This window comes from Stegodyphus dumicola, chromosome 12 (assembly GCF_044657685.1).
Source record: "Stegodyphus dumicola isolate Sdum_Otavi_A_Nest chromosome 12, ASM4465768v1".
In the NCBI taxonomy this organism is placed as follows: Eukaryota; Metazoa; Arthropoda; class Arachnida; order Araneae; family Eresidae; genus Stegodyphus; species Stegodyphus dumicola.
The window spans coordinates 92,424,840-92,440,429 of record NC_140779.1 but is presented as its reverse complement, the minus strand read 5'-3'; the positions used below and the strand labels follow the sequence as shown (position 1 = coordinate 92,440,429).

The 15,590-nt window shown below is 30.2% G+C and overlaps 1 protein-coding gene across 2 annotated transcripts in view; it reads left to right on the top strand.

Annotated features, from left to right (window-relative positions):
- LOC118195629 (cell adhesion molecule Dscam1-like) overlaps positions 1-15,590 on the top strand; it is a 1,218,268-nt gene that overhangs the window by 944,963 nt on the left and 257,715 nt on the right. For both annotated transcript variants that reach the window (XM_085806699.1, XM_085806698.1), the window contains exon 15: positions 14,978-15,139. In XM_085806699.1, the coding sequence (XP_085662825.1) occupies positions 14,978-15,139 (162 nt within the window). The remainder of the gene's footprint in view (positions 1-14,977; positions 15,140-15,590) is intronic.

Below are 15,590 nucleotides of genomic sequence, written 5' to 3'. Positions count from 1 at the left end.
ATTTACAACGCGAAATTTTGATCCTTATCAAAATTCTCAAAAATAATCAAATTCCCTTTCAATTTATCAACCATTGCCTTAAAAGAGCAGGCGTTAAATACTCACTCTAAATCATTTAACTGATAGGGATATGATAATTTATTCCTAAACCTGAGAAGGCGGTATAAGTTGGATGACTGTCAGTTGAAAGATTTGTATATAGTGTAATTACTCAATTGTATATATTGTAAAAAGCTAATTGTCTTCAGACATATACTGTTACTAAAAAAATGGGCCTATTTCCTGCCTTTAGACTGTCTATTAGCTCTAGGATAGCGAAAATGCCTTTTTCCTTTCTTAAATTCTTAATCATTGCGACACGACAATTAGCCAGAAATTAATTAATTTCCATTCACTAGTATTTTCAAAAAAATCTTAACAGACGGTCTCTCTCAGATAAGAACTCCACAAAATGCATCCCTCAAGAATTCCAAGTCCCACCCATTACCATAAATTACTTCACCCAAGTCTTACCGACTGATATTATTCAAAGCCCCTACTGCCGCTAAGAATTTTCGGACACCCTACACTTCTGAGTCAGACACGAAGAGAACACTTTGCCAACTCCCCCACTAGAAAGAATGTAAGTTACTTAATACCTTTCTGGCCTTTATATCTTCATGTACATTCACTGATCTTATTTATATTATTTTCTATATTATTTTTATATTATTTTTATATTTTCTATGATTTGTTTTTACAAAGTTTGCATTATTTATCTTTTTTATAATCTTCTATGTTTATTTAAACTTTACTTTGAATTCGATTTCATAATGACAATTTCCAATGTTTAATTTCTACAAATAATATAGTACTCAAATGCATAAAGATGAAAGTGTCGGGGACGGTTACTCGAGTTTTACAGGATTTCTCTACAGTAATTGATTTTTACTCCAAATTGAATTAACTAAAATGCTTCATGAGAATAAGTTCTTTGAGTATCAGCATTGGTTCATAATTCCTACTATTCGCGGAAATATTTGGCCTGACTAGAATTGCCGGTTTTGGCTTTAACTTATAACTCGAGTAAAGACGAAACACTTTCGTACTTACTTATTTTTATCAATTATTGTTCATTGAACGGGAGTTGGTTTGTTCCCCTTGAAAAGTCAACTAATTTCCGATCAATGACAATGATTACATGTTTTAATTTTTCCTTTTACAATTGAAATATTATTCTTCGTGATGATTTAACTCCAGTCCCCGTTAAAATATTATTAACATTTTGCTTTCAAATTACTTCAAAACATCTTTCAAAATATAACTTACCAGTATGGATGCACACTTTTAAAATAATTCTACTTTAATTAGACTTAGGAGATAATATAATCAATTAATCAATACTGTTTAGGAAATAAATTATATATAATTATACATATTATACTATACAGAGAGAGATAAACTTATAATTTTAATAAACCAAGCAACAACGTAAAAATAATTTAGATTTTAGGTAATATTATTTTTGGAAAATTTAAGAATATATTTTACAATCCCAGCACTTGTTTCATATACCATGGTTGCATTTTTTTTTTAGTCTTAGGCTTAGTGTAACCATCTTACTCTGCTTTTGCTGCAATATCCGTTGCAATAGAGAAATATCTAATCAGTATCAATAAATGAGAAAAATTTAACTAAGCAATGTAACAGAAATGCTTAACACGTTACAAAGTATGTCAACTAAACAACATGCTTTCAAAACAAAATGCTAAAAATTGGAAGGTTGAAACAGCATAAACAGAGGTAAAATTCAAAACTAAAGAGCGTTCTGATTCATTAAAAAGCAAATACTTTAAAAATTATCCTTTATTCAGATCAAATTATTCATTAATGTAATCCTAATGTGCATAAGTATGTTCATAATTCCACCTTATTATCTATTAGAATAATACAACAGTAGAATTTGTACTACAAATACGAGCATTTTACTTTCCTAACATGAAGCTTCTTAAATTTTTCATTCATGTAGGGCTTTTGTTAGCATATCAGTTCAATCAAATGAAAATTACGCGCTGAATGTAAATTGAACACGGGGAACATTTTAGCGGAGATGATATTGCTTATCTAACGACGTATCACGCCTTATGCACCCTGTGATTTCGCCTGTGATCAATCACAATTGCCGTTTCGGAAGATAACGCTTACCCCTGCCCTGAATGCCACACCCTAGAGTAAGTTTAGAGAGGATATTAGAAATAAGTCAGGGCACTAATAAACTTCTGCCATGCTAGGCTTTAGTCTTTCGAAATTCTGAGAATTTTAATAAGAGAGATGTTTGCATAAGCGTTATCGCGGATACGTGAGCAAACATAATTTTTCCTTAAATTATTTCTTTAGAATTCTTTGGTAGCATTCGCTTTTGAACCAGTGTTATAATTGGTGTGTGTTTATTGTACGCATGCAATCCTCAAAATCATACATAAATTTTTGTTGTTACAGAAGGCTCTGCTAATGCGATCACGTTTCCTCAGTGCTAGTTTGGAAACACTAAACAATAGGAAAAAATATCTTTAAAAAATAGCAGTTGAATTTAACTAATTTAACATAAAAATATGAAGAAACACATAAATATGTGTTTTCAAAGAATTTTAATTTGCAAAATGGAAAGTATATTTATGAACCATTCATATTTTTAATGCAAAAATTCGTTTATGAACTGTTCGTGACGTTTCTGGAAAATAGTTGTGCTTATGTTTGTTGTAAATGTTTGCGGGGAGTTTTGACTTTCAAGGCAAAGAAAACAGTCTGCGGAATATTCCCCCTCTCTTGAGAAAAAAAAAAAAAAAAAAAAAAAAAACTTATTTATGATTGCTTTAAAAATCAACAGACTTATTCGAAATCTTTGTTAAACTTTTTTTTTCTTTGTCTAAATTGTTTTATTTTAAACGGTTGACTGAAATAGTAACCGAGCTATTATATGACTTGACCTCTCACTTGGCGATATTTCTCTGTCACTTGGCAATTTTTATAATTTTTTTATCTTATTTGGAGAATTTGCTTTAGTTTAAAATATTTATTACCTTGATCATATTAACCGAACTGTTGATCACAATAAGGATGCATTTTCCATGTTTTTATATACAAATGGGCGGGACATCGGGAAATCAGTGCCAATAGTCTGTAGAGACATTAGGTTATTTCGAAGCAGGAAAGAGGAAAAATGAGCAGTGCCAGTGCCCTCGCCGGGAATCAAACCACGGACCTCTCGAATACGCGACGAGCGTGCTGACCGCTACACAACGAAGGCATGCTAAGAAGGAGGGAGAAATACTTATAAGCCGAATGATAACATTAACCGTGTTTGCATTAAGTGGCGTCTACTGTGTTAATAAAACTAAGCTACTAAAAGCACGCGTTAATTATTTTTCATAACTGTATATAAAATGCTACCAACGTATAAATATGAAAAATATCTTTCTATTACAAGTTTTTTTAAATTACGTAATCGAATAATATTAAACGTTCAATAAACGCCGTCAAACGCCGTCTGCACCACATGCATGTTATAACATACTGTTTTTATTCAGATAAACATCTGGAAAATATAAATTGTATTTTTATATATAAAAAAGAATAAAGAATAGCGCTTTTCTTTCTGAAACTCGTTTACAGTTTAAAAGACCTAGGCTCTCTGGATATAAAGAATTTAATTTTTAATTTAAAATTCTTTGTAAAATCTTTATTTCTTTAAAAGAACTGAAAGAAATAAACATTGACAACTATATTTCATGTATTGATATCTCTATCAAAAATTGGCGCTATATCAAAAATTGGCAAAAATCTTTGGACCGTTTGAAGTACCCTATCTCAAACACTGCAAAGATATTCATTTTGGTATCAAAATAGTATATTTTGTGTGATTTTTTGTTTTATTTACTGTACAAAACTGTACAGTAGTAGATCGGTTTGAGTCAAATTCACATCAGAATTTGAATCAAATATATTAATCGATATTTGTATCTGATATGAAGGAAGAACTCAGAATCTAAATTTAATTTAAACCCTGCTAAGCTATTCGAAAAACAAAGTATTTTAATTCATTTTAAATATTAATTTTTAGTGTGTCGTTTCATCTGCACTTATTTGGGAAAAAGAATATTTATCTTTTATCTTAATTTTTACTGTTTCGACTCATAAATATAATGTTAGTATTAACTTAACATTATATTTACTCAGATAAAAGGCTTGATACGGTAAAACTATGAATAGCTAAATACACTAAAACTACTTTCGCAAGGATATTTGCAGAATCAGATTCGTAACTATGCAAATAATATAATTTTATTTCTTTGCTTATCGTAATTTATCTTCACTAATAAGGTAAACTATCTTTATTTATGAGAAAAAAAGACATAATTTTTCTAACAAAATTTAACAGTGTAATTTTTTTTTTTTTATTTGACTGTATTCGGCTGTATAAAGGAAATAAAGGTAACAGAAAAGTAACTGACTGTAGTTATATGTGGCATATTGTAAAAATAAATGTTTACGAGTGGAAAATAATTAAATATAATATTACCGCATTTATAGTAACTGTGTACATATGTCTCCCGTTTAATTTATTTTTGAACAGAACAGTATTTACCATGACTAATGAGGTAAATTAAAAAGGGAGTGCTGCACTGTATAACAGCTTTTCGATGATCAGACTATATGTTTGCCAAATACTGTCATTAATTGAAAAACTTGTTCAAAAATATATATTGTATTTTATGAAGGAATACTGCATAAGTGCAGAGACTGAAAACGTATTAATAAAATGTTAAATTCTGGTCAGTAAGTGAAGATTATGCAATCTGTATAATTGAAGTTTCAGGTAATTGCTTCACGGTGTATTTTTATCGCAATAGTACCTTTCGGAAATACATGCTGCGTAATAGGAGTTCAGTTAAAATACTAGAAAACCTAATTAATTATGAAAATATGCCTTATCTATTATAAAACTCTTATGATCATCTATAGTTTAAATAACCAGTTTAATGTAACGATGTGATCATCATCGTATTTTAAGTTAAAAGAAAAAGAAGGAGTAACTATTTGACATAACTTAAAAAAAAAACAATCTATTAAAGTTTTTTTTTTAATTTTATTAGTTTCTTAAATGCTAAAATGTTTAAATTCTCTAAGGACCATTATCTTTTCAAATTTTGCTGATGTATTCTAATGCTTGTATCTAGCTTCACGCCATAGCAGCTCTCATAAATCATCCCATCAAGCAGCATACCGAGGTTCCGATATTTCGGTACGTTTCTCCAACTCTAGGATGGCTGTTTTGATTGATGTATAGCATACAAGATAAAGCAAAGTGGAATATTCAGAACCATCAAATTTCACCGCATTTCCGCAGTGCAAATCAAGGGAGATTTACTGCATAATTATTTTCAGTCATAATAAGCTTCATGTGAGACGCGCTTAAAGAACGGTAGCATTATTTGAAATATCTTACAAAAGGGAAAAAAAGGCGGAATTACGTTAGAAATGGTTCTGAAGGTCTGCATTTAACTAAATCATTAAGAGAAAATCAACGTATATGTCGTTTTATTGCTGTTGTTGCTGTTATAGATTACCTCACCTAACGATTAGATCAACTCCATGAGAGAAACATTCCAGAATCAAATATGTTATTAATCAAAATTTAGCAATAAAGATTCCTTTTAATGTTAAATCTTTAAATTTACAATTTACTGACACTGTATTATGAGTAGTATAATATGGGTACTGAACGATGAATATGAGTACTAAAGTAAAAACATTTCATGAAATAATGCGTGCTTCATTTTATGAGAAAGTATTAAATGGGAATTATTTGTAATATATCTGTTCTTATTTATAATCTTACAAACTTATAACGATAAACTCTAAACGATAATGCTTTTCATTGTTATTATGAATACCGTTATTGACATTTACTTTTAACATGAAACTGAATCGATATACATGTGGTAGGAGAGTTGAAGATACTAAATAACAATTCCAACGTTTTCTACACCACAAAACATTTAATAAAAATAACAGAAGGTACATTAAATCGAGCCACTGTGCTGCTTTATACAAACAGGATTCTGGATAGGTTTTACCAATCTGATAACATAGCAGCTTAGTGCTTACTCGCACTTGCTGTCGTTATTATCCAGTTCAATTTACCACCTCCTCGTGGAAACATACAGTTCATTATTTAACCACGCTCTCGTGGAGACATCTTACCACCTTCGCGTGCCTTAGTATATATATTAAAGAACCTTGCTTCGCGTGGGATAGACGACTGAGTTTCTGTCGTTCTCCTCTTTCACCTCGCTCTCGCTGCTGGCGCATATGTGAGGCCCTCAGGTGGTTGTGTTGCACTTAACGGATACCACATATGAAGCTGAATCGATTTCACTACCGGATCATATTTCCGGTAGTAAAATGCAAGAGATGATGAAAATAAAATAAAGAAAGAAAAACAACAATATGTATATATATATATATATATATATATATATATATATAGACATAGATATATGTACAATATAAATAATTTTTACTTTTAGTTAAACAGTTATTAAATATTTAAAATTTATTTAGGATTTATTATCTATATAATGCAAAATAAATTATTACTTTATTTAATTTATATTGTGTTATTACAACTACTTGTTGCTTGTTGCTTTCAGCTCAGAGTTGGATAAGGTTGGGAATTGTTTTTTTATTATATATATATATATATATATAATCTATTATTATTATTTATATATATTTATACATTATATAATCTAATTTATTATTTTTATATATTATATATTTATTAAGTATCATTTCCAAGGAACATAAATTTAATTAATGCGATGAAGTATTGGAAAAAATTTAGTTAGTACTTTAAGTATAAGTAATTTGGACTTCTATTATAGTAAAAATATTTTAGTAAGATGTAGCAAAATATTATTTTAAAACGGAAAAATTTTAAAACACATTTCTTCTTATTAGTTGGCAGCTTTAGCGCAAGTATTCGGCTTTTTAAATTATTCATAATTACTCCGTAGAGACATTACGTTATTTTGAAGCTGGAGAGATGAAAAATGAGCAACGCCTTCGCTCTGGAATCGAACCGCGTACCTCTGAAATACGCGCCCACTACACTACGAAGGCATGCTAAGAAGGAAAGAGAAATACCTTATAAATTATTTACTTATAATTTTCATTATATATATATATATCTTTAAGAAAATGTTTAGGAATTGCAAATTGAAATAATTAATTATAAATCTGCACAGTTGTTTGATATGGTTCTGTGTGTGTGTTTTCTTCAATTTGGAAACTTTTCTGCATACATTATTCATAAAGCTTCTTATTTATTTTAAATTTTGTAAATTTCTTCTAAAATGAATTAATTTCCTCGCGATTTACAAAATTTTTAGAAATTTTGCATTTTTTGCTTCGAAATTTATTTAAATATTTATTTAGTACAGTAATTTTCAATTATCCAATAGCTTTTCTGATTTCTTACTTCGGGAATTCTCTTTTATATTGTTTATTTTTATGGTATGTTTTATTTTTGTTTCTCTTCGGAACAGATTATATCTTGAATATTAATTGAAATTTAAAAAAAAATATTTTGTTGCATTTTAACAGACTTTAATTAATAACTTTAAGCACATTATTTTTACTTAGTATTTTCTTTTTAATTATTTCAAGAATTCGCAATCATCCTCAGAAACATGGCTCTGTTGAAAATTCTCCCGCTGCTTTTTGAAAAAGACCAAGGAGTTTTTAACAATTCGTTATATTAATTTTACTATGTTATAAGGTATTTCTCCCACTTTCCTAGCGTGCCTTCGTGGTGTAGTGTTTCTGCACGCTATGTCGGTATCCAGAGGTCCGTGGTTCGAATCCCAGAGAAGGCGATTGCTCATTTTTCATCTTGCCTGCTTCCAAAAAACTTAATGTCTCTACAGTGGCGCGCGAGCTAAAAGGTTGTTGGATGAGGTTTCTCCAAACCCAGAATTTGGCGATTGGGCCCATGAAAACCCCAGTCGCTCTTTAAAACAAAGGGGGAGTATATAAGGTATTTCTCCCACTTTCCTAGCGTGCCTTCGTGGTGTAGTCGTTCTACACGCTGGGGCGGTATCCAGAGATCCGTGGTTCGATTCCCGGCGAAAGCGATTGCTCAGTTTTCATCTTGCCTGCTTCCAAAAATCCTAATATCTCTACAATGTTAAATTCATTATATTAATTTTATTAAACTGTTTCATTTTTTTGTGGTTTATATTGTTTATTTTTTATCTAGATTTGATGTATGTACTTGCTGATAGAATATGTACTTCCTGAATTTTGTCAATCTAAATATGCGGCGAGTAGTAAGCCTTTTGAAAAGTTGTTGGTAGTGGAGGAGGAGTGGGAGACCCTCAGATCCGTCTGCCCAGGTTGCTTTCTCCCCAAATTGGATTGCTCAGATTGAACTAAAGTCGGGCTGTGACCTATATGGTGTTCAAGGCTCTGACCAACGACTGGCACATACAACTCCTTGCCAAGATGAATATCATGGGCTTGTGCTGACCGTTGTCAGATAAGTGCATCGGTTACAACAGCAGCAGCAAACTTGTATTTCAGTTAATTAAATTCTTGAAATATTTATAGCATCATGTTTGCAAGAAACGTATAAATGAAATGTATTCGCTGGCCTTCAGTTCGAGATATTGCTGTACATAATTATATAAACACATTTAAATATTATGAGGATACAAATACCTATTTGTCTTAAAAATTTAAGAACATCTAGTCTTACGAATTGGAACTTTAGAATTCGTTATTTACATCTTTTAAATTCAGTAGCGTAAGATTTAGGAAGATCGATAAAAGTACTTCTTCAACCTGAAGCCATTTTACCTCGCAAGCAAATCGGAAACAGAATATTAGGTAACCGTGAGGTTCTTATATTACATAGCTCTCTGCAAATTGCAGATGTTATTCGGGAAATGGAAGGGATTTCTGAAGAACTGTCTGAGAATTCGCTTCAGGTTTTATTGCTCGCATAACACGGATGAAGAGTGTCGTTACTTAAAGTTTCCAAGCTGACACACTCATGCATAAGTATCAGTTGAATTTTTTATTTTCTAGAATATAAGAGCTTGTATATTCTCGCTTTCTTGTCGGGAACTGTTAACATGTTTTTTATGTTGAGTCATTAAAATGTTTTTCCAGATGTGAACTTCCTGTTGAGAAATGGATGGTGACAGCTTTGGTAGGGTATATTATATTCGCGTTGAAAGTTAAAAGTTGCTCACGTGCGAAACCTGAGATGGAACATTTATTTATACTTCTAGTTTAGTTTTACTTTTTTTTTTCTTTTGGTCTTTCAGGAAGACTTTGGAGAAAAAAAGAGTGTTGTTTACTTTTGGGGACTTTAAAATAGGTATAAAATATATGTCTTCTCTGTAATAACAACATCAGTAAACTGCATTTATGTAAAGTAGTCCTTAAAGCTACTTCGTTACAAAATTTCCTTACAGACACATTTTAAATAACGTTGAATGATATTAGATGGATAGATATATACGCTCGTTATTAATGTTATACCAGTAATCATTTGGACTGTAATCTCTTACATTAGAATGGGTCTTTCAATGTCATTTCTACCCTTCTGGTTTGGCTAGTAACTATGACAATGATATCTGCGGAAGGAAGTCGAACCCTCTTATTATCTCCAAATTCTTTCTGTGTGGTGATGAAGAAACAGCTACGGTCGTTAATAAAGGGAGGTTTGTTATGCTCTTGAAGTGCCTATTCTGCAGTAACAGACTATTCTAACATGCAACAAGTATGCAATATTTTGGAAGCTTTAAAAATAACTCATAAAGTTAACATGCAAATAAAAAATGTTAAGTCTAGAGAATTAAATAATGAATTAGGTTATTAATACTTTTTATTAAACAACAGCTCTAAATCTAATTCAGTTTCTAAGCAAACCCGGACTAAAAGCACTTTCACTCTCTGTTCGTATTCATTTTCTTCATAAGTGAGAGTCGAATAACTAATTTCAGATTATTTTCATTCTTCGCAGATGTAAAATGGGTTAAACATTCTTAGTATGACATTTTATGAATAAACAATTAATCGAGTATAAATTTAGAAAACTAAAGTCAGTTTCCAAACATTTTTAATCTAAAAGAAAATATATCTTAAAGGCATTCTAAATATCATTTAAATGCACTTATGAATAATAGAATCACCTTTCAATTGTAAAGAAATGTAAACAACTAAATAATTATTGAATGCAACTAAGCATAATTCTTCACTCTTTCTAATGTAGGATTTCTCATTGGTGTATTACAGAATCTATACTTCATCTTCAAATTAACTGAATTTGCAAATGAAGATTAAGCTTTTATATTCTACCGAAAATTAAAGAATTCTAAATCTTATTAATAGGTACCCTAAATCTTGGAATGCTAAAACTTTTATCGGAAATAAAGCTATAAATAATATTTTAATAGATGAAACAATTAGTTTATTACTAGCAATTTAGTGGCAATTTAATTTTATTATTCACAGTTTCATCGTTCCGTGCTCTTATCTCAGACAACGAGTTGCCTGCATATGCAAATAGATATACCTATAGTAATTAGAACAATAAATCAATAAACTATTTTCAAATGTTTTTTTTTCCTAGTTTTTTAACTTAGTTTAGTTTTAACTATTTTCAAATGTTTTAGATTATCCTATCTGTGGAAAAACTGTGTGGAAAAAAATGTTTAAACGAGCAATGAAAGGGACATAAAACGTTATTAACTATTATAGTAGGGTAGTTCTTGGCATCTTTAGGGGTAGTTCTTTGCACCACGTGACTAATAAAAATACGATTTTGCATTTGAAAATGATATATTAACAGCGGTTAGAGATGCATGATGGAAGGAAGAGCGAAACATGTGTTCGGCACTCATTAATCGTCGGGTTTAACGTATTAAATGCTGACCCTTGAAAAGTTCTATTTGAAGCATTAAATTTAGGCATAGTGATAGTTTTTATTTCTTACTAAAGTTAATGTTTTTTTCCACACTTTCAATTCCCTTTTAAAAATATTTTCGCTAGCTTTAAATTTCCTCTATCATTTTACATGAAACAATTATGCTGGCCTACACAATTTTCGGACCGACCGGATAATCTTTTAAAAAATTTCAAAAAAAAAAAAACACTTTTTAAGACGGTTCATTGTATTAATTTCTTTTATTTCGAGCCTCTTCAGCTTAAGTAAAGGATTTTTCAGTTAAATATATATTTTTCTTTTCCTACTATTTGTTTTTCAGATATACATATATATTTTCGCTGAAGTTTTCCTTGAATGCGATTTGAACACGCGATAGTTTTGCTTACAAAATACACCGTGAAGATATCTCTTCGCCTTAGGATGGTACATTGGAAACAGTTGCTTGAAATCATCTTGAAATCATGAAATTTTTTAGTTCAATAATTTATAAATGTTTATCATAAATGATGTGCAGAATTCGTATAAATAAAATTAATTATTTTATTGAAATTGTTAGCGAAATCTGACTATTTTTTCAGTCCAAGAAAGAGGATTCATAAAACAATTACTGCAATATAAAGGACATTTTATAGCATCCATTCAAGTTTATTTTTAGTCAATATTTTGCCGTAAATATGTAAATTTCAACCAATATTCATTAAACCAGTAGAGATACAGAGAAAATAAATACTAAAATAACAAAAAAACTTATATATAGGCAGATGAATAAACATTATCAAGATGAAGTAAATCAGATTCAATTGTAATACTCTCCCCTTGAAAAATCAGTATGTTTCTGTTAATCTAGAATTAGCGGATAAACCATTATAAATTTTTTTTAATTTAACAGTTCACCCGAAAATTCTGAATTCCTCCTCAAAGCAGTTGAATCCCAAATGTAATGAAATAATCTAAAAACAAATCTTTATGAATTAATCTAATGTCCAATAAACGAAAAGAATAATTCCTAAGCATATTTTCTGAAATAAAATGTAATTATAAAATATACATAAAAACTAACAGAGAACTGGAAGCACCACAAATTACTATTTTACCAACGAAACAAACAAAAGATCGAAATTCAGAAAAGGACGCCAAATGATTGCCAGTTTGACATCGTTATGGATTTGTTCTAATTTTCTTTCTTTTTCTCTCTCTCTAGATATATATAGGTATGTATACATTGCACCTCGGTATATCAGGCTTTCCGAGCAGTAACCTCAATAACCCAGGTACAATTTCTATTAGGGTTTTTATCGTACAGTTTTAAATCCTGTCGTCTTTAATATGTGATGATTTATTTATACTTTTTTTGTTGTAGATAATTTAACATTAGAATAGTTTGTTTGATTATTGAATATATCAATTCACTTTTTAATTATGGCCTAAAAATCTGCTTCATAGTTAACTAGAAATTTCAGAGTAGTGGATGGCCGGATGGAATTTTGAAAAAGGCACCACCATCTTGGTAGTTAAACAGCATTTATTTCTGGATGACGAATTTCTTAGCACATATTTTCTTAATTGCTAGGGTTGTTAAATGTGTTCTACAATTTTAGATACAAATTACATCTTGCATAAGGGAGAACAGCCAGCAGAGGCTAAAAGATACATTAGCTAGCAGGAAAGCGAAGTTGTGAAATAGGGATAACCTTCATAAGCATTAGAATGTGTAGTTGAAATAAATTCGGAATTATGGCTGGATGAATCTTCAAACCATGAATTTCTTTTCACTTTAAATAATTCTACTGATTTTAAATACTTTTTGAAGCAGAATCATTTTTCTCCGCCAAGAAATGGGGCCAGGCACAACGATTATGCAGATAGAAATACTTTCCGACGTTATGAAAGGCGTACAATCCATGATTGTCTGCACTGCTTGTAGAAGGCCGATAATTCGCCACTGCACTAAGTCTACAACATGATAATTCAGAGCTTTAACAAAACGTTTTGGGTCCTTATACACTGAAATTAAAAGCTGTATTCCAAATTCAAATAGATATTCTCTTTGCGTAAAACTGTTGATTCACAAGCAGATAAAGTAATGCCTTAATTTGCGTATGAGAAACCGTTTGATGACTTTTTACTTGGTAATACTAGTTAGAGCTGTCTTTCACACGTTCTCTGCAAAACTGGACTACGCAACTGGATATTTACCGAAATAAAATTTGGGCATGTGGTTATAGATACCTTTCATTAAACTTAGATTTAAATAATTTTAGTTAACTTTCTGATTCGTTAATTAAAAATTATTCAACTTTTAATATTTTATATTGTTTATATTGTAAAAGTAATAGAAACAGTAAAAAACAGGTCACAGGTTTTTATGCTGTCCCCTATTTTGTTAACAATAAGAATTACTCCAGTAGAAATTTTATACATATTTTTTATGTATGTATATATATATTCTCTTGTATATATATATACATATTCTTGTATTTATATATATATATATATATATTCCCAGTCTATTTCTCTTGTTTAAAACAAATCAATGTTACTTTTCACAAACTTAAAAGCTATAATATACAAGATATATATTAATGCTACAGAGATGCAAATAAAGCAGTTTATAATTTAAGCAGGAAAATGCAGTTCATCTTGTTTTTATGAAGCTTCGCTCAAAAATAAATATTAAAATTGTTTGATATTTTATTATTTGGAATATTTCAAATATCTAATTTCGATACACATTTTAATTAATTAATTTTCTTTGCTAAAAATAATATTTCAAATTCTATCAAAAAAGTAATAAGGTCTAGATTCGTAATTAAAATAAAAGCTGATCTCTGTTAATAAGTAATGAATTTAAGACAGCACGTTTACACGTTACCGTTTTATTACGATTTCATATGAAATCTCCCATTAAAATCTTATTATTCCTATTCCATTATATCTCTTACACTGCAAGATATTATTATTTCTCCTTATTTGCATTTAACCGAAATAACTGCGGTAATGTTAATAAGAAAATCCTTTTTAAACATTAAATTTTTAGTCTTGATCTATACATAGCTAGTAAATATTGTTGTGTGAGTATGGATTCGTAACAAATTGAATGCAGACTGGTCCGATGAGGTTAATAAAATTTATTTTATCAAAAGAAACATTTCAAAGTTCTCGAATTTTCTAGAAGCTAACTCAGAGATATATCAGTACTCCGATCTCACGCTGAACTAAAAAGTCGCAACAATAACAATTATAACTGAGAGCAAATACTCTCTCAGGCCATATATAGTTTTCACCCGGCTGCCGATATATTTCTAATACTTTCTGCTTCTCGAAATTATCGGAAGGCAACATGAGTGCTAAATACAGTCTTACATTAAATCAATTGCAGTTTTTTAATTACAATTCTTATTACGGTGATACGGTATCGAAAAAATGTCGCTAAATGGTCCCCAAGTTTGGTATTTTTTGCGATTTCTCGCCAACTTTGGCGACAAAATATGTCGTCAAAAACGTGTCAACTTGGCGGTATCTCGCCAAATTACCGAGTATCCATTTACTCAATGTTAAATGGACCTTATATTTCGCGTATTCATTTAACATTAACAAATACACTTTTTGAAGTAAATTTTTATTCCTTGAGCGCTCTTATTCATTACTTTTATAGTAATTATTTATTTCTGGCCACAAAATTCCTCGGAAATGCGCATTTAATATATAAGAAATTAATGCTTTTAAAATAGTTAGTTTAGAAATTATTTCTTTTAGCATTAATTTCCAGCAGATGCAATACTAATCAAAAGTTTTATATTCTGGCAAAATATATTTCATCATATTTAGTTCAAAACGTTACGATTTCTAATGCTTTTTTTGCACAGATGTTTATTTTCTTTTCACCTTTATAGTTACCGGCTTGTATGTGCTTTCATTTTTCAAAATATTATGGTGATATAGTAATAATTCTTTATTAATATGGATCTTTCCTTGCAGATCAAACGACAGGTGGTCCTCTTACAGCACACGGTAGTGAGAGATCTTTGACTGTCAGAGGTTTAAATCCAAAGACGAGGTATTTCTTTAGGGTGAAGTGTTTAAATGCGTTGGGAGAAAGCCAATATGGCGCTGAAGTAGCTGTCACTACTCTGGAAGAACGTAGGTATAGAGACTTAGGTGCTTGTAAGAAATGAAATGTTTGAATTTATATCAATCGCCGAGACAAGTACCTACTATGTAAGATAAAAATATGTAAAGCAAACTTCTAATTTTAATTTTGCAATGATTCCTTAAGATTCTAATTAAATTTTTATCTTTTTCTTCTCCATCCATTTCATAACGCTGAATCACGCCGCTAATTCAGAACTTAAATTCGAAATTTGCAATTTCCTTTTGAACCAGGCCTCCATATTGGATGACACACTTGTTTCCAGTTTCTTTTGCCAATTAGATGCTTTGCCACGCTAATTTTTTCTTAAGCAGCGTTACCAAATATGTAAACATTCTGAAACAGACACCACTAATGTGTAAAGTTATTTGTAGCCGAAAATGTGAATTAAAATTAAAAAAAGGCATTCTTAAATCTTCTTCGGCTGCCATGTTTGTTCTT